Below are 20308 nucleotides of genomic sequence, written 5' to 3'. Positions count from 1 at the left end.
TTCAATGGTTTTAAAGCCCCACTCATATAATTTTTTGTTAGATATAGTATAAAATTATTTAGTACAGTGGAGAATCCTTTCAGGAGCTTTCAGGGAACACAAGATTGTTGACATCTAAATCTACAGCTGCATTCTAATAAATTGCAACTTTATTTACTTGAATTATATTTTCTCAGGAAACCAAAACTTGCAAATTTAGTCTTTTAAATTTTAGTGTACCAGCTTCGTAAACTTAAAAAAATAGAACATTTTAAAGTGTAGGGGTGTTACGCATAGATATTTCTACCTGAATATTTGAGTAAAAACAATACATTAAAAGTAAAGTTTTTTACTCTCATATAATTTCTCAAACAATAGGTGACCAACTAAACATGTGTTTGCACTTCTTGTTACTTGATGCTCATGGTTCTTTGCATGTGTCTTTTAAACTAGAGCTTTAACTTCCTCTTGTGCATGGTTTGTGCAAATTGCAGTTTATTAACTTGTCTTTGTCTTTGATGCTTGCAACCTAATCCATCACAGCTACACTGCCTCGAAAAGAAAGTGCTGTCAAACAGGAAACAGAGAGTGAGTATGCCTAGTGTATTAGTAGGTATTCTCAATGCATGTTTGTTTAATGTCTAGAAATTAGTTGTCTGGGAAAAAGGTAACACCAAAAATTTTGATTGCTCTGAATTGCCAGGTATTAGTGAAAGAAAGCCCACAGGATAGTAGTGATATCCAAGAAATATATGATATAGTTAAATTTACTTGACGAGTAGTAGAACTTTGTGTCAGAAATTTATGAAAAGACTTAACCATTATACTTCTGTTTTCAGGCTGTTTAGAAAGTATAAAAATTCTTACAGAGCTATGGTCAGATTTTACATAATGAAGCCAGAGTTTATCTTTAATTATTCCTATTATGTCTTCCTTTGTCTTTTCTGACCATTAGCAAATAGTACAAGTTAACTGAAAGATATTCAGGAAAGATATTTTTAAAATATATTAGTTATTGTTTATGTTTAATTCTGAATAAAAACATCACATTTTCTTCTAAAAATCAAATCCTTTCATTCCTTGGTGTATGTGAGTTATTGCCAGCTGTATGTTCTCAGTTTTCCTCATGGCTATGACTGATACCAAAATTTTACCTAAACACAGATGTCCTATATTAATATGGTTAGTGATGTATGTATTACATGTCAGTTGTATTTTAAATATAACAAGTTTTCAGGGTGTTTTTTCTGTTCATTTTATTTCATTTTTAAAGGACTATAATCAGTTCACTTACTGGAAAAGCAGTTTCAGAGTTTGGAATATACTCAGTTGAATCATATGCAATTGACTTTTTTTGGTAGGGCAAAATGATCAAGTATGGGCAGTTTCATGTGGTTCAACCTAATATATTGATTTATTGTGGAGGTAACATTGAGATGCAGCAATTTTCTTCTGAAGTATAACAAGGTCATACTGGCTAATATGCTAACATGGTCCTCAGTGACCTTCCTCCATATTCCTGTCTTTTTGAATGGAAAAGAAACCCTCATCTACTTTAGTGTAGTGATTTCACCAGGCAACTTTATGAAATGGGCAGGTTATAGACAATATGCTCTTTAAGGTCCCTTTCAATCCTGTTCTATGGATCTGTGTAGTTTCGCTTCTCTTTTCAATATGCTCAGGATTAGGACACAAATGTTAATGGAAGATAAGGAAACTATACCACCTATCCCCCTATAGAAGCTTTGTGCACTAATACAAGCCCTGGAAGACCAAGTCAGTAGAAGATAGAAGATCTATCCCTGCTTTATACTTTGGATCATTTATTTGTGAAGGTCACAACTTTCAAAGTTTTATTATTTCTTAGGTCTTCATGGAAGTTCGGGGAAATTGACTGGATCTACTTCTAGTCTAAATAAGCTCAGTGTTCAGAGTTCAGGGAATCGCAGATCTCAGTCATCTTCCCTGCTGGATATGGGAAACATGTCTGCCTCTGATCTCGATGTTGCCGACAGGACCAAATTTGATAAGGTAAACTAAAATAACAACTACTTCTTAAACATTAACATTAGTTTTCTTTTCTAACAGCAGTTTGTGGTTGCTGTAAGTGTGTTCAAAGGTTTGGATTCTTCTGGCTGTCTAAAGCATTAACCATGTTTTACTTTCCAACTGAATCGACTCTGGAAAAAAAAAAAAACTAGTCAAAGGACAAGTAAAATGTGAATTATCAATGAAATGACATAAAGGTTTTATTAAAATTTGTTATAAATCATAAAATGCTTGTACCTCAAATCCAAGTTGTTTGAGCACCTGGAAAGTAAGAGGAAATAAAAGCTTTTGTGATGCTAACCTTTCTCTGTACTACATTAAATAAGTTTTTTTGTTTGTTTGTTTTTGAGATGGAGTCTTGCTCTGTCACCCAGGCTGGAATGCAGTGACAAAATCTCAGCTCACTGCAACCTCCACCTTCTGGGTTCAAGCAATTCTCCTGCCTCAGCCTCCCGAGTAGCTGGGATTACAGGTGCCTGCCACCACACCCGGCTAATTTTTGTATTTTTAGTGGAGAAGGGGTTTCACCATGTTGGCCAGGCTGGTTTCAAACTCCTGAGCTCAAGTGATCTGCCCGCTTTGGCCTCCCAAAGTGCTGGGATTACAGGCGTAAGCCATCATGCCTGGCCATAAATAAGTTTTAAAAGTTGATCTTTGTGCTCCTCTTTCCAGATGTGAAATGAATAATTATGAGTTTTATTTTAGGTATGTTGTGTGGCCTTGTTTATACCTGCTAATACCATTGTCCTGTTGATCTTGGAAGAGTTTGTTTTTGGGATTCCATTGAGATTATAAATTCCTAGAGATTAGTGAGATTATGGATCCATGGTCTATGCAGAAAAGAAAATTAAATGTGGTGCATTATTTTATTTGGTGTAGTTCTTTCATTATGGGATCACTTTGGTTTTCTTCAGATCTTTGAACAGGTACTAAGTGAACTGGAGCCCCTATGTCTGGCAGAACAGGACTTCATAAGTAAATTTTTCAAACTACAGCAACATCAAAGTATACCTGGAACTATGGTATGGCTCATAGTGTATTTTGACTAGTATTTATGATCTGTAACATAATTAATTAATATGTGGTCACAATTTTATTATCAGAAGAGAAAAGGAAAGAATTTGTGATGTAAGGTTTTTTTTTTATGATGTAAGGATTTAGGATGTAAGGAATTTTTGTAATACCACAAGATAATAAAAACAGTGACAGATGAAGTTTGGTTATCTAATTTAATATTTCAGAATATCATAAGCCTAAATATTCTCTAAATTAGTGGGGGGATGAATGTCTGAGTTTACTTTGCAAAGAACATTATTTAAAAGGCTCTTTTAACCTTTCAGTAGTCATCAAGACAAATATAATTTTTAAAAAATGATGTTTGAGTATATACACTATGGTATAACAAATAATAATAATGATAAATAGGCCGGGCACGGTGGCTCATGCCTGTAATCCCAGCACTTTGGGAGGCCGAGGTGGGTGGATCATGAGGTCAGGAGATCAAGACCATCCTGGCTAACACAGTGAAACCCCGTCTCTACTAAAAATACAAAAAAAAAAAAAATTAGCTGGGCGTGGTGGCAGGCGCCTGTAGTCCCAGCTACTCGGGAGGCTGAGGCAGGAGAATGGTGTGAACCCGGGAGGCAGAGCTTGCAGTGAGCGGAGACCGCGCCACTGTACTCCAGCCTGGGCAACAGAGCGAGACTCCGTCTCAAAAAAAATGATAATAATGATAAATAAAAGAAAATGAAGCCTCAGATCTGTCTTCCTTATGGCTTTGTTACTAACTAGCCATGAGATCTTAAGCCAGTTATTCGATCCCCAGCTTTCCTCTTCTGTAAAGTGGATATCATAGTGCCTATTCAGCATGCCTTTCTGTTAGCATACATGTAAGTGAGTAAGATGAGAGAGTTTCTTGACTATTTTGAAGAACTTAAAAATAGTGCAAATAAAGTGGTTTTTATATTTTCTCAAAATTGTATGCCTCAGACAACCAACTTATAAAAGCAGTCATAAAATAAATGAGAAATTATTATAAATGGTTTAGAGCATTCATTGCTATGGTAGTAATGGTGGCAAATTTATTTGTTGGCTTCTGTAAGAATTTTTTCTAGCATTTTTTTAATGCTGACATTTTATTAGAATAATTGATGAGATTTCCTTAATTTTTTAAATTCTCTTTTGAAAGTTGTGTTGGGACATTTTCTATTTTTGTGGTTGTCGTTGTCGAGCTGCCCCCTTCCCACACCTTGCGTTCAGCTTCCTGCACCTCCCCACTTCCCCTCAGGTGCACACACAAATACAACTTCTCACCCCGCATAAGTTCTTGGATAAAACCTAAGAACAGAGTATCTCATGAACATTCTTAAATAGCATACTAAATTATATATCTAGCTTTATCATAATGCTACCTTTAAAAATCATTATTTTTCATAATGTATTCTTTCCTAGGAATTTTAAGACTAAGCAGGCTTTCGCTATATAAATACTAGTTAAATTGTTGGTCTTCTATTATGTAAAGTGCCTGAATAATTTTTGCAGGCTGAAGCAGAGGACCTGGATGGAGGAACATTATCACGGCAACATAATTGTGGCACACCACTGCCTGTTTCATCTGAGTATGTCTTTGTTACTATCATTTATTTTGGAAAAAATAAACTTTAAAACATGGAATGCTGCTCATGGCGGGGTCTAGATGTTTCTCAGTAGCCTGACGTTACTCAGAGCACCAGCGTGTGTGTCCATTGTCTTATCAAACATTTTACTGATTTAAAATTCGTCCTATTTTATGGCTCTCCAGCTCTTCCTTGCTCCAGGACTCACAGAAGATGAAGTCAATCTGTTGTTTGCTGGCACAGGGAAGCCTTTGAATTGTAGTGTATTTCTTAGAAATCACAAAGCACATTTCATGACCCAGCTTTACAAATTAAAGCTAATTCAAATGATAAAACTCAACATCAGTAAAATATTTTTATATCAAAAACTGCAATAATCATATTTAGACACTTTTATTTGTTGTTTGTTGTTGTTGTTGCTGTTTTCTGAGACCGAGTCTCCCTCTGTTGCCCAGGCTGGAATGCAATGGCGCCATCTCAGCTCACTGCAACTTCCACCTCCTGGGTTCAAGCGATTCTCCTGACTCAGCCTCCCAAGTAGCTGGGATTACAGACATGCACCACTATGTCTGGCCAATTTTTGTAATTTTGGTAGAGACAGGGTTTCACCATGTTGGCCAGGCTAGTTTCGAACTCCTGACCTCAGGTGACCTGTGCACGTTGGCCTCCCAAAGAGCTGGGATTACAGGCGTGAGCCACCATGCCCGGCTATCTAGACATTTTTAATTGAAATTTAATTATGGTATTTTCATCCTTTTGTATATACCCAGTGGATTAAAGTTAAAGGTGAATTCACCTGAAGCTTGTTATAACTTTATACATCTTGTCTGTTTTCTGAACAGGAAAGATATGATCCGCCAAATGATGATTAAAATATTTCGCTGCATTGAGCCGGAGCTGAACAACCTAATTGCGTTAGGAGACAAAATTGACAGCTTTAACTCTCTTTATATGCTAGTCAAAATGAGTCATCATGTGTGGACTGCACAAAATGTGGACCCTGCTTCTTTCCTAAGTACTACATTGGGAAATGTTTTGGTGACTGTCAAAAGGAACTTTGACAAATGCATTGTGAGTTTGCTTTTTTAAAAAAATACCTTAGCATCCTAGTCATTGCAAAATATAGGTAAATGTATTTAAATTGAGGGATTTCCAGCTTTCTGTTGGGGAATCTGTTGTTCATGTCCCTCAAAGCAGGGCATGGCAACAGTCTGCATGAACAGAGTTAGTTGGGTGGCACTGTGCCAGTTTCCCTTCCACGCTGTGAATCTTGGCAAGTTCTGGAGGAGGTGGCACAGCGGCAGCAGTTGCTTAAGAGATCCACTGGAGGTCACTTGAGAGATCCACTTAAGAGAGCCACGTAGTGGCTCACACCTGTAATGCCAGCACTTTGGGAGGCTGAGGTGGGCAGATCATCTGAGGTCAGGAGTTCGAGACCAGCCTGGTCAACATGGCGAAACCCCATCTCTACTAAAAATACAAAAATTAGCCGGGCGTGGTAGCACACGCCTATAATCCCAGCTACTTGGGAGGCTGAGGCAGGAGAATTGCATGAACCTGTGAGGCGGAGGTTGCAGTGAGCCAAGATCGCAACAATGATCTCCAGCCTGGGTGACAAGAGTGAAGACTATCTCAAAAAAAAAAATTCACTGAATAACTGACATCTCAGTTTATTAGTCAGTGACCATTGATTTAATGAAACAACTGAAACTATCACTTGGGCTTATTGTTATTGTTCTTTTAATACTTTCTAATAAGAAAACTAATTTGATTATATTTTAATTAATAGTTTCGTAGCTTTAATAATTGTATTTTATTTTAAGAATAAATTGTTATAACTGAGCAATTATCATTTTCCTCCTAATAGAAAAAAATTTTAACAACTTTCTTACTATCTGTTACTTTTTTTTTTTTTTTTTGAGTTGGCGTCTCATTCTCATTCCCCAGGCTGGAGTGCAACAGTGTATTCTCGGCTCACCTCAACCTCCGCCTCCTGGGTTCAAGTGATTCTCCAGCCTCAGCCTCCTGAGTAGCTGGGATTACAGGCATGCACCACCATGCCCAGCTAGTTTTGCATTTTTAGTAGAGATGGGGTTTCTCCATGTTGGTCAGGCTGGTCTCAAACTCCCAACCTCAGGTGATCCGCCCACCTCGGCCTCCCAAAGTGCTGGGATTACAGGCATGAGACACCACACCCAGCCGTCTGTCTGTTACATTTTTTACACTTGTATGTATGAATTGGGCTGGGCCAGGTTAAAAAATGTTTCATGAATACTTCTCAAGGTGTGGCACTAGAGAAAGTAATCAAGACAAAGATATAAATTCACATATTCTCATAAGTTGCATATATATATAAAGGACATAGGTTTGCCACTAAAGGGTGGTTTCTTCTACCTGTCATCCTTCTCTATATCTTATTTTAATTCTTATTTTAATAAGATCTTATTTTTGATAAGATCTTATCTCTCATTTATGAATGCTGGTCAATAAGATCAATAGACCGGCATTTATAAATGAGTGCTTACTGTGTACCAGGCACAAGTCTGAGCACTTTGCACATACTATATCATCTAATCTTAAACCCAGCCCCTCAATAGGGTAGACTGTTTGAGAGGTGAAGTTACTTTCCCCAGGTCCACAGTTTAAAAATATGGGTCTTGTATTCAAACCCAGTTTGGTTCTAGTACCTGCAATCTTACCACTACCTTTTCTACTGCATCCATTTTTCGCCTCACAGTTGCCAATACTGATGAAGTGGAACATGAGTACAGATAATATGAAATAATTGACTATGTTCCTAGGGTTTTCTTATACTGATGTCAGAAGCCTAGAGATAATTATTTTGCTAATCCATATGTCATATGGTTTTCGAGTTATACTCCCCAAAGCTCAATACAATGAAATTTGAGGTAGAAGCTGAAATGATACAAAAGTATTTGGCAGTGTAATCATTCCTACTGAGTACATTTAGATCCCTTCAGAACCATAGAACCATAATTGAATCCGTGGATCGTTTTGAACCTAGGATTCTGTCTGCATGAAACATTTCTTTCACATTTTGTCGTATCATGCACAAGCAGTTTGTGGAACTAAGAATAAGTGACTAATAAATATATGGAAAACTAAATAATGCAAATCCATATGGAAATGCCTATCCTCCTTCTTTGTTTCTATACTCTGAAAATAGAGAATTTGTCTATCCAGACAGAAATTTTAGACTGATGAAAATTGGAAATGACTATGGTTCTCAAACTTGACCACGTGGCCACCAACCAGAAGTTACCTGGAGGAATCCTATAGGTGCTCTGGAATCTGCTCTCCTGTAACCTAAAATCAGTAATTACCTTGTACTCATCTTTCATAAATGGTAGAAATGTGTGTTGACTATTTTTACTTTGTACAGAGACTTGAAGTTCACAGCCTTGATTGTATTTTGTTTTGTTTCATTTTATTTTATTTTTTGAGACAGAGTCTTGCTCTATTGCCCAGGCTGGAGTGTAGTGGCGCAATCCTGGCTCACTTTAACCTCTGCCTCCCAGGTTCAAGAAATTCTCATTCCTCAGCCTCCCAAGTAACTGGGATTACAGGCATGCGCCACCCCGCCCAGCTAATTTTTTTGTGTGTTTTTTGTAGAGACGAGGTTTCACTGTGTTGGCCAGGCTGGTCTTGAACTCTTGGCCTCAAGTGATCCACCCACCTTGGCCTCCCAAAGTGCTGGGATTACAGGCATGAGCCACTGTCCCTGGCTTATAGTTGATTTTAAATAATCTGTATTACTTTGATTTTCTTAAACTTACTGTAAAATGGTTTTATTATCTATAGAATTAGTTTTTCTTAGGTTTCCTTGTTGTGATTCATCTTCTGTTAGTAAGCATCCAAAGTGTTCTAGCTACCACGTGATATCCTGCCTCTATGATATCTGTGTATATATCTATATCTCCATCTATATATTTTGTTGTGATTATATGTAGTTTTAAAGTTGCTTGGTTATTTATCTCCCTTGCTCTCTGCCAACCTTTAGAGTAACCAAATAAGGCAAATGGAAGAAGTAAAGATCTCAAAGAAGAGTAAAGTCGGAATTCTTCCATTTGTTGCTGAATTTGAAGAATTTGCTGGACTTGCAGAATCAATCTTTAAAAATGCTGAGCGTCGTGGAGACCTAGATAAAGCATACACCAAACTTATCAGAGGAGTGTTTGTTAATGGTAAGATTTTGTTATGTTCTAAAGAATTATTGTAGCTATTGTTTTTATTTCTGGTAACTAAGAAGTCGGGAACAGATAGGTTCATTATTTTGTATATCTTATAGTCTTTTTTAGGTTTTCTAACATTAAAGATTTCTTGAATTTGAAAAATAAAACCTATTCATAATCATTAGGAACTACTTACATTTTAGGGTTCATATGGGCTTATGACTATGCAAAATTGAAAATCTTTTTTTTTTTTTTTTAAGATAGGCCTCACTCTGTCACCCAGGCTGGAGTGCAGTGGCATTATATTGGCTCACTGCAACCTCCACCTCCCAGGCTCAAATGATCCTCCCACCTTACCCTCCCAAGTAGCTGGGACTATAGGTGCACCCCACCACACCCTGCTAATTTTTTGTAGAAAATCATTTTTTAAACACAAAAACATGACCTTCCAGATTACATTTGCATTTCAACAAGTGGTCTTTTAGAGATGATGGGCTATGATGTGTGTGTAACCTTAAGCAAATCAATTCACTTATTTAGGCCTCAGTTTTTCATATCTATTATACAAGCAAATTAGTACTAAAATACAGGAGAAATTAGTGCTGAAATACTATAACTCGCTTTCTTCCTGTGTCAGATCCCACAATTAAGTTACAGAAAAGTCTGGACATGTCATTTCATGTGAAATAAATGATCTGATTGCATATATTCAGGAATTGTAGAAGCTAAAGAATTGACAGGAAATGGAATCATCTCACCAATTATTGCCCAGGCTGGAGTACAGTGGCATAATCTCGGCTCACTGCAACTTTCACCTCCCGAGTTCGAGCAATTCTCCAGCCTCAGCCTCCTAAGTAGCTGGAATTATAGGCAGGTGTCATCACACCCAGCTAATTTTTGTATTTTTAGTAGAGACGGGGTTTCACCGTGTTGGCCAGACTTGTCTCGAACTCTTGACCTCAAGTGATCTGCCCGCCTTGGTCTCCCAAAGTGCTGGGATTACAGGCGTGAACCACTGTGCCTGGCCTTGATTTTTCCTTTTAAAATTCAAAGTAGCTTTGCTTTATCTGATTCTAAAGTAATGTGGCTAGGCACACTGGCCCACACCTGTGATCGCCATACTTTGGAAGGACCAGTTTGGGGATTGCTTGAGCCCAGGAGTTGAAGACCAGCCTGGGCATAGTAGTGAGGCCTTGTCTCTATAAAAAAAATCAAAAAAATTAGCCAGGTGTGGTGGTGTGTCCCTGAGTTTCAGGAGGCTGAGGCAGGAGAATCATTTGAGCTCAGGAGGTCAAGGCTGCAGTGGGCCTTGTTCATGCCACTGTACTCTAGCCTGGATGACAAAGCCAGACCCTGTGTTAAAAATGAATAATAAATGAATTAATTAATTCATTATTCTTTGTAAATGAATTCATTTATAAAGAAACTAAAACTTAAGAACAGACAGATATTCCTTTAATTGGATAAAAAATCTATCTCAGGCCTAAAGCTTACGTGATACTTAACTGCAACAGTAGAGACATTCCCTCTGAAATCAATTTAAAGCAGAAATATTGTTAGATCCTTTATTATTTAGCATTGTTATTGAAGTGCTAGCCAGTACAAGACCTGAAACATAACTATTTATCCCCAAAAATCAGCAAATAGAATTTTCAAATCAAGAAGAAAGATCATTTTTAATCTTATTGTACAGAGATAATGTTAAATTTTTATTCTTCCACTTTTCAAGTCCCTGTCCCTCTCTTTTATATATGTGCATATTGTGGGTGTATGTTTTCTTTAATATAAAAATGTTATCATATCTGACACACTATTTTTGAAGCTGCTGGACTCTATATAATCTTAGTACCTTTCCTTGTTAGTTAATATAGATAAACATAATCATTTTTAACGATTACATAGTCATCCATATGTCATTATCCATTTACCAAATCTTCTATTAATAAACATTTAGGGTTTTTTTAGTTTATGTATCTTTGTATACTTGTCAAATAATTTCTTTAGGGTAAATTACTAGAAATGGAATTACTGGGTCAAAGGGTTTATGTATCTCAAGTCTTTTCCCAAATTGTAATACAGAAAGCTTGTGTCAGTTTAGTGCTATGAGCAGTTGCATTACAACTGTACAAATGCTGGATATTACTAGGTATTACCAATCTTTTTATTCTTGTCAACCTGATAGGCTATAAATTATCTCACTATTTTATTTTGCATTTCATTGATTTTGTGTATGGTGTGTTTACATGAATTTTCAAATTTTATGTCCAATTTATTCATCTCTCCCCTTAATAGTCTTCTAAATTTTGGGCCATTCTCAGCAAGGTCACACCATCACAAAATTATTATTTTTCAATTAGCTATATTTTCTTTAGTTTATGATTGTGTTAATTTATTTGTTTGCTTTTTACATTTTAAATAATTTAGCAATTCAGAATTTGGCTGCAAGATGTAAAGTAGGGACCTAAATTTCATATATTAAAATGGTCCAGCTGGTTGTCCTAACACATTTTAAATAATTCGTCATTTCTCCATTGATTTGAAACATTACTTTTATTATATACTGAATTTCCATGTACACATGGGCTGTTTTAGGATGACTTTTTATGATGATTAGGTAGATCTGAAAACTCCTATTACAATATATTTTATTAAGTCCAGAAATGTGCTTAATTCTTAAACTTACAAATGAAAAAAAAATTAATCATATAAATGTTTGTGGCTAAGTGTGGTCATACTCAGAGATGTTATTTTATTTTTTCTGTTTTGGTTTTAGTGGAGAAAGTAGCAAATGAAAGCCAGAAGACTCCCAGGGATGTGGTTATGATGGAAAACTTTCACCATATTTTTGCAACTCTTTCTCGATTGAAAATCTCATGTCTAGAAGCAGAAAAAAAAGACGCCAAACAAAAATACACAGATCACCTTCAGTCTTATGTCATTTACTCTTTAGGACAACCTCTTGAAAAGCTAAATGTAACTATATTTTCATTCAGTATTTTTCCTACTTTTGAACCTATACACATAAGTTTGCATATGAATAACCTGCAGACATTTATCTTAAATTTTCTCATGTGTTGGTGCAAAGGAGACTCAGTTATTGAAGCTGCCAGTGAGCCAGACACTGCTAGATGCTATATATTTTATTTCTTCTTTCTGTACATTATTTTTATACGTTATTTATTATATTTTAATGATAATTTTGCTATTATTCTCTTACTTATGCATTATTTCTTTTAATTCTTATAAACAATGATATGTAAGCTAAGATAATATTATCCCCATTTCACAAATGAAGAAACTGAAAGTAAAAAAATCTTGCCCAACATTATAATAGCTTATAAATTACAAGCTGGGGGATGAACCTAGATTAGGCTTTGCCATTACTCTTTCCCATTTCTTACTTTATAAATGACCAAGTTAACAATGTCTAGGTGGAAATTTCAGAAATATTATCAAGATAAAAGAAAAACCAAAAATTGCTTTCTACATTGCCTTTTACTTTTCTTTCCCTTCTTTTTCTTTCCTTACTTGAGTCATTTCCCAGAGCAAGTCTGTTAATTAAAGTTAAGAAATGATGATTTTAGGGAACTTTACAACATAGTGAAAGCTTAAATGAACCTTTTTAACTAGCTTTGTCTACGATATAATTAGTTATCTTTTATAAGTTCTTAACTTGAAGTTGGAGTAAAATAGCACGGTGACTCACACCTGTAATCCCAGCACTTTGGGAGGCCAAGGCAGGTAGATCACAAGGTCAGAAGATTGAGACCATCCTGGCTAACACGGTGAAACCCCGTCTCTACTAAAAATATTTTTAAAAAATTAACCGGGCGTGGTGGCGTGCGCCTGTAGTGAGGCAGGAGAATCACTTGAACCCGGGAGCCAGTGATTGCAGTAAGCCGAGATCATGCCGCTGCACTTCAGCCTGGGCGACAGAGCAAGACTCAGTCTCAAAAAAAGAGAATATGTATCTGCTGTCAACAATTCAGAGAAGTACTTGAAAGACATTTAATCAAATGCAGAACTAATTCCTTATAAAACTTAAGAACAGACAAATATTCCTTTAATTGGATAAAAGATCTATCTCAGGCCTAAAGCTTACATGATATTTAACTGCAACATTAGAGACATTCCCTCTGAAATCAGTTTAAAGCAGAAATATTGTTAGATCATTTATTATTTAGCATTGTTGTTGAAGTGCTAGCCAGTTCAACAAGACCTGAAACATAAATAGGAGATATGGAGAAGAGAGACAAGATTATCACTGCCTGTATATGATATGTTGAAATTACTGGTGTTGATTAAGTGACAGGATTCAAGGCAAATATACTGAAAAACAATGTATTTCCTGTCTACCAATTAAGAACTTATGTAACAACAAAATTTTTAAAGCACTAAGAATAACTTGTCAAAGAATGATAATTTAATGAATAAATAATCACTAAGAAAATTTTAGAAAAAAGTAATGAGAAGGGAATGGGGTTTGTCAGTGTTAACTCTTTGTATCGTGCTCAAATACAGGCATGCCAGTCAATAAAAGTATATATATATATATATATATATATAAAAGAAGACCTGGGAATAATATTTATAATAATATAACAATGTCAGTATATTTAATATAAAGGATTTATTAAAATCAATAAGAAAAGCACTAAGACCTCAATTTATAAATGGGGCAAGGGGCCTGAATCACTACTAAATATATGAAAGCAGGTTGGCCTTATTTATAGCCAAAGAATTATAAAATAAAATGACAAACTTTTTTCACTCTGACAACCACTGTTTTAAATTGTCATAATGCTTATGGTAGTATAGTGAAGTAGCAACCTCATACACTGTTGACAGAAATATAAATTGATTGAGCTTTCCTAGGAAGCAGTTTGTATATATACTGAAGAATCTTTCAAATACTTAAAGTTATGCTCTTCAATAGAGTAATTATAGTCCTGGAAATTTAATCAGTAAGGTGGGTAAACACTTATATACAAAAAAATTTATGACAAATAGAGTAAATTTTCTGAAGTCTCACTAGATCTGGCAAGTCCAAAAAAAGACGGGGGAGTGGGATGTTAAATATCTAGTACTAGAGGAAGGAATAATAATTGTAGTTTAGTCATAGTATGAAATATGCAGCCATTAAAATTTATATTCAGCGAAAAGCAATATTAAATGTAAAATGTGACATATGAAATATAATCTCATGTATGTATTCACACATCAAAAGATTAGAAGGAACTCTACAGTGTTACCAATGCTCATCTCAGAAGTATGTGAATAAGGTGATTGTTATTTTGTTGTTTATACTTTCACACACTGATTTTTGCATGGTGATTATACACTACTTTGTAAACAGATTTTTAAAAATGTAAGTAATAATCAAAGCAGGTCTTAGCCATTGTTTCTTTTCATTTTCTTGAAGCATTTCTTTGAAGGTGTTGAAGCTCGTGTGGCACAGGGCATAAGGGAGGAGGAAGTAAGTTACCAACTTGCATTTAACAAACAAGAACTTCGTAAAGTCATTAAGGAGTACCCTGGAAAGGAAGTAAAAAAAGGTCTAGATAACCTCTACAAGAAGGTTGATAAACATTTATGTGAGGAAGAGAACTTACTTCAGGTATGCTGAGTTCTTTTGACCATCTGACTTGAGGATCCTTATATATATTGCTTTTCTTTAAATATTTTTCTAGAAATGCTGTAGATCTAGAGCAGGACGAGAGTTCCATTAAAGTACAGACCACATTAATGAATTGTGAGGAAGAAAGGAATACTATTTATATAAGAATATATGGCTATTTCTGCTTATTTCGTATTTCTACTTCATTATGGTGAAGCATTAAGTTTGTTTTTCTTTGGTTGGTTGGTTGGTTGGTTGGTTGAGTGGTTGGAATTAGAAATGGGTTCATAATCTGGCTCCAGATTAAGCTGCATGACTTTGGGGAGTTACTTAACCTCTGTGAGCCTTAGTTCCCTTATTTCGAAAAGTGGAAATGTTACCTCTCTTGTACAGTAGCCACTGTATTGGGCAACATAGCAAGACCTTGTCTCTACTAAAAATTAAAAAAATTAGCTGGGCATGGTGTCATGTGCTTGTAGTCCCAACTACTTGGGAAGCTGAGGCAGGAGGATCACTTGAGCCCAGGAGATTGAGGCTCCAGTGAACTACGATCATATCACTGCACTCCAGCCTAGGCAACAGAGTGAGGCCATGTCTCAAAAAAAAAAAAAAAAAAAAAAGAAAAGAAAGAAAGAAAATGAGCTTAGAGGCTTAGAGAGTTGGAGTAATAGGACCAAGCTTCCATAACTAATGGATAGTAGAGCTAAATTTAAAGACCAAATTAGGCCATTATTCTTTGTAAACCATATTAAAAGGCCCAGATATGAGTGAGAGTAATTCTGATTTCACCATCATGGAAGACTTCCTAAGGGATATTGCATTGTTTGTTTTAACCTCTGAAAGTCAGATGTATTTTAACAGGCAAAATGGGGATGGAGGGAGTAGCATTCTAGAAAGAAAGAATATGAGCTAAACAACGAAAAATAAAAAGCGTAATACTGCTTAGGGAATAGTGATTGGTCTCAAGTTGACAGGAATTTAGGATTTATGAGATTTAGGGTTTACATGAAAAAACCTTGGAAGAATACATTCCCTCAGCTGTCAAATAGGGAAGATGATCATAATACCCACCCTCACCAGGTCATCATGAGACTTAGTACTATAATATATTCATAAAGTGCTTTGTACTGTGCTGATAAAGAGTGAGCTTCAATTAATGTAATCTGTTTAAGCCATTATGTCAATGTGTGTATCACACTGTGTCTTGATAGTTGTCTGCATATTAGTCTCCACTGTTAGACTGTAAATCACATGGTTGCAGATAATGGGTCTGACTCATTTTGCTGTCCTCCAAGGCATCAAGCAATGTTTTGCATCAACAATTTTAGATAAAGAAAATTTTAAATTTTAAAGGAAATGAAATTAAAGCATTACATTTTATATAATCACTAGTCTTAGTTCTAAACATAATTGTGCATATCCATATCTGTGTTGCATATTGGAGTATATGAGATAATAGCTAAAATGTCATGTACTTACTTGTGTCAAACATAGTTCTAAGCACTTTATGTACATTTCTTATTTAATTCTCACAGCATTATGAGGAAGGTCTTATTATTATCTTGGTTTATAGATGAGGAACTTGAGGCATAGAGCAGTGATGTCATATACTGAAGGTCACAAATCTTGTCGGTAAAAGTGACTAGGATTCTGGTCCCAGAATGCATGTTCTTAGCTACTATACTACCCAGATTCTTAGAATATGCATTATTTCTGCATACTAGATTACATATTATTTCCATTCATAGCCTAATGACTTTTTTTTTAATAATAGGTGGTGTGGCACTCCATGCAAGATGAATTTATACGCCAGTATAAGCACTTTGAAGGTTTGATAGCTCGCTGTTATCCTGGATCTGGTGTTACAATGGAATTCACTATTCAGGACATTCTAGATTATTGTTCCAGCATTGCACAGTCCCACTAAACCCTGTGAAAGAAGAAAAGATAAATGATTGAAGCATTTGAGTATACCAGACACTATACCAAAATACCAAGCAACTGTTTTGAGAACCCAGACTTAAAATTTTATGTATTATTAAATGTTAGATAAATGGGTAGTACCATACTACAAATATTTAAATGTAAAATTACCAACCTATATAGCAGTTTTATTTGCCCTATAGGTTGCATACTAACTTAAGCATTTATGTCATCATAAAATGCCTTTTGCATTTCTCAATGGCTGGATGGGAAATTTTCCTTTATTACCTAGCTGCTTGTGTTTGAGTGGTTGTCCTGTGAGCAGCACATTTGGAGTTCTTCAGCTTTCACTGCTTCTCTGTTGCTTGCTAATCATGTAACTACTAAAATACTGTACAAAATTGTTTTTTCACACTAACAAATGTGTATATGGAGAAGAGGGCTCATGTGATCATTTGTAAAGTTAGATTTTTGAGGATTATGTGACTGTAGTAATAAATGTGAAATAAGTTTTCAAAATTGACATTTGATAATATTTTTAGGTCTATTATATGTTATCTTCTGTATTAAAGCAAGTTCTTACAAAATCCACATACAAAAATTAATTGCAAGTTTATGTACCACAAAACACTTAAAAGTTTAATAATAAGTAAAGTAAGCTGGGTGCAGTGGCTCATGCCTGTAATTCCAGCACTCTAGGAGGCCAAGGAGGGAGGACTGATTGAAGCCAGGAATTTGAGACTAGCCTGGGCAACACAGTGAAACCCTGACTCCATAGAAAAACAATTTTTTGTGGTGGCACATGTGTATAATCTAAGCCACTTGAGAAGCTGAGGCAGGAGGATTGCTGCAGCCCAAGAGTTTGAGTGAGTTGTGATTGTGCCACTGTACTCCATCCTGGGCAACATAGCAAGACACTGTCACTTCAAAAAATAAGAAGAAAAATAATAATATTGAAGCTGTTTAGTATTTAGGACTAACTGTAACAAAAGATGTCCTGAATTGTGTCCCCACTAAAATTTTATATTGATGCCCTAACCCCCCATGTGGCTGTATTGGAGATACGGTCTTTAAGGAGACCATTAAGTTTAAATGAGGTCAGAAGGATAGAAACCTTGATCCAGTAGACTCAAAGACCTTGTAAGAAGAGGAAAAGACACCAGACCTCACTCTCCCTCTGCCATGGGAGGGCACAATGAGAAGGCAACTGTCTGCAAACCAGGAAGAGAGTCCTCACCAGAACCTGACCATGCTGGCACTGTGATCTCAGACTTCTAGCCTCCAAAACAAAATAAATTGTTTGGCAGCCCAAGCTAATACAAGATGTATAAGACCTTTACGGAGAAATTGTGACTACTGAAAGATATTAAAGAAGACAAAAATAAGTGAAGTATTTAATGTTTCCAGATGAGGACACACATACTAAAGTAGAAATGGCAGTTCTTTGTGTGTGTGTGTATGTGTGTGTGTGTGTGTGTGTGTTTTAATTGATAGAGGATCTCTCAGCTCTGTTATCCAGGCTGGAGTGCAGTGGTGTGATGATAGCATACGGCAGCCTCTATCTCCTGGGCTCAAGTGATCCTCCCACCTCAGCCTCCCAAGTAGCTGAGACTACAGATGCGCACCACCACATCTGGCTAATTTTATTTTTTGTAGAAATGGTGTCTCACTATGTTGCTCAGGCTGATCTCAAACTCCTGGGTTCAAGTGATCCTTCTGCCTCAGCCTCCCAAGTAGCTGAGACTACAGAGGTGCACCACCACGTCTGGCTAATTTTATTTTTTGTAGAAATGGGGTCTCACTGTGTTGCTCAGGCTGATCTCAAACTCCTGGGTTAAAGTGATCCTTCTGCCTCAGCCTCCCAAAGCTCTAGTATTACAGGTGTGAGGCACTGTGCCAGCTGGCAGTTATTTTCAATTTTAAAGATTCAGCACAGTTCCGGTCAAGATCAAACTGTCTTGGTTTGGTTTTGTTTCTGTAGGACTTGACAAGCTGATTCTAACATTTATATGAAAGATCAAAAGACTAATAGCTAATACTCCCCTTGGAAGGTAGAAGGAGTTTCCTTATCAAGAATTATAATTAAAGTAGCATTTTATTGGTACGAAGATAAATAAATAGACCAGTGGAACAAAACTGAGAGCCCAGAAACAGAACCATAAAAATATGGACTCTTTATTACCCATGTGGCGTGGCAAGTCAGTGAGGAAATTACAGACTTGGAATAAATGGTACTGAGACATTTGGTAGTCCATAAGAGAAAGGGTGAAAATGGAACACCTTTCTCACACCACACACAAAATGAATTCCTCGTGGACTGAATGTCTCACGTGTCTGTGTGAAGAGACCACCAGACAGGCTTTGTGTGAGCAACAAGGTTTATTTCACCTGGGTGCAGGTGGGCTGAGTCTGAAAAGAAAGGGGCAGCAAAGGGTGGTGGGATTATCATTAGTTCTTACAGGTTTGGGGATAGGCAGTGGAATTAAGAGCAATATTTTAGGGGCAGGGGGTGGATCTCACAAAGTACATTCTCAAGGGTGGGGAGAATTACAAAGAACCTTCTTAAGGGTGAGGGAGATTATAAAGTACCTTCTGAAGGGTGGGGGAGATTACAAAGTACATTGATCAGTTAGGGTGGGGGAGAAACAAATCACAATGGTGGAATGTCATCAGTTAAGGCTATTTTCACTTCTTCTGTGGATCTTCAGTTGCCTTTGGCCATCTGGATGTATACGTGCAGATCACAGGGGATATGATGGCTTAGCTTGGGCTCAGAGGCCTGATACTGAATACCTAAATGTGAAAGGCAAAAACTATAGAACTTTTCAAAGACAGTGTAAGAAAATATCTTTTTTGCCTCAGGACAGAGAAGGATTTTGTTTAAAAAGACACAAAATCACAAACTGGAAAAAAAATAGATTTGACTATATTAAAAATAAGAACTTACGGTATTTTGATGAAAGTGAAATAACAATCCACAAATTGAGAGAATAGAACTGCAACACATCACAAAACAATCAGCATCCAGAGCCTATTTTTAAGCTCCCAAAAATCAGTTTTTAAAAAAACCGTAGAACAAAAAAAAACCCAAAAAACTTACAATGGCATTTCACAGAAGAAGGAAACAGAATGGCTAACAAGTATATGAAGTGTTCACCTTTATTTGTTATCAAGGAAATGTGAATTCAGAAGGATGTGAAGCCATCAAAACAAATGCTTCTACAATCACTTAAACCATTTGACATTATCTAGTAAAGATGCATGTCACCTATGACTCAGTAATTCCAGTCTTAGGTGTGTGCCCCAGAGGAACAGATCTTAAAATCCCTTATGTCCCTGCCAGATATGTCCCTTCCTTTCCTGCTTTACACATTAGAATAACCTATGTGCTTACAAATACAGGTGCCTGGGCCCCCCCTCCAGACATTACATTTCAATTGGTCCAGAGTGGGGCGGAAGCATCCATGGTTTTTAAAAGCTTCCCACTAATTCTGTTACTCGAAGGATTGAGAACCACTGCCACAAAGAAACTCATGTATTATGAATTAATAATACATAGGTTGGTCCAAAAGTCATTGCTATTAAAAGTAATGGTGGCCGGGTGCGGTGGCTCAAGCCTGTAATCCCAGCACTTTGGGAGGCCGAGACGGGCGGATCACGAGGTCAGGAGATCGACACCATCCTGGCTAACCCGCTGAAACCCCGTCTCTACTAAAAAAAATATATATAAAAAAAAAACTAGCCGGGCGAGGTGGCAGGCGCCTGTAGTCCCAGCCACTCAGGAGGCTGAGGCAGGAGAATGGCGTGAACCCGGGAGGCGGAGCTTGCAGTGAGCTGAGATCCGGCCACTGCACCCCAGCCTGGGCAACAGAGCGAGACTCCGTCTAAAAAAAAAAAAAAAAAAGTAATGGCAAAAACTGTGATTACTTTTG

General features: G+C 36.6%; 1 protein-coding gene across 1 annotated transcript in view; it reads left to right on the top strand.

The window, feature by feature from the left end:
- LOC105508429 (exocyst complex component 1) overlaps positions 1-16906 on the top strand; it is a 37468-nt gene extending 20562 nt beyond the window's left edge. The window contains exons 7-14 of the mRNA XM_011937288.1: positions 1847-2010; positions 2943-3050; positions 4570-4646; positions 5486-5714; positions 8665-8848; positions 11610-11809; positions 14259-14453; positions 16228-16906. Of these exons, the coding sequence (XP_011792678.1) occupies positions 1847-2010; positions 2943-3050; positions 4570-4646; positions 5486-5714; positions 8665-8848; positions 11610-11809; positions 14259-14453; positions 16228-16380 (1310 nt within the window). The 3' untranslated portion in view covers positions 16381-16906. The remainder of the gene's footprint in view (positions 1-1846; positions 2011-2942; positions 3051-4569; positions 4647-5485; positions 5715-8664; positions 8849-11609; positions 11810-14258; positions 14454-16227) is intronic.
- Positions 16907-20308: the final 3402 nt, after the last annotated feature.

The sequence above is a fragment of the Colobus angolensis genome, unplaced genomic scaffold, assembly GCF_000951035.1.
Source record: "Colobus angolensis palliatus isolate OR3802 unplaced genomic scaffold, Cang.pa_1.0 Scaffold162, whole genome shotgun sequence".
NCBI lineage: Eukaryota > Metazoa > Chordata > Mammalia > Primates > Cercopithecidae > Colobus > Colobus angolensis.
Note: the sequence above shows the minus strand (reverse complement) of the source record. Positions and strands in the feature narration are given on the sequence as shown.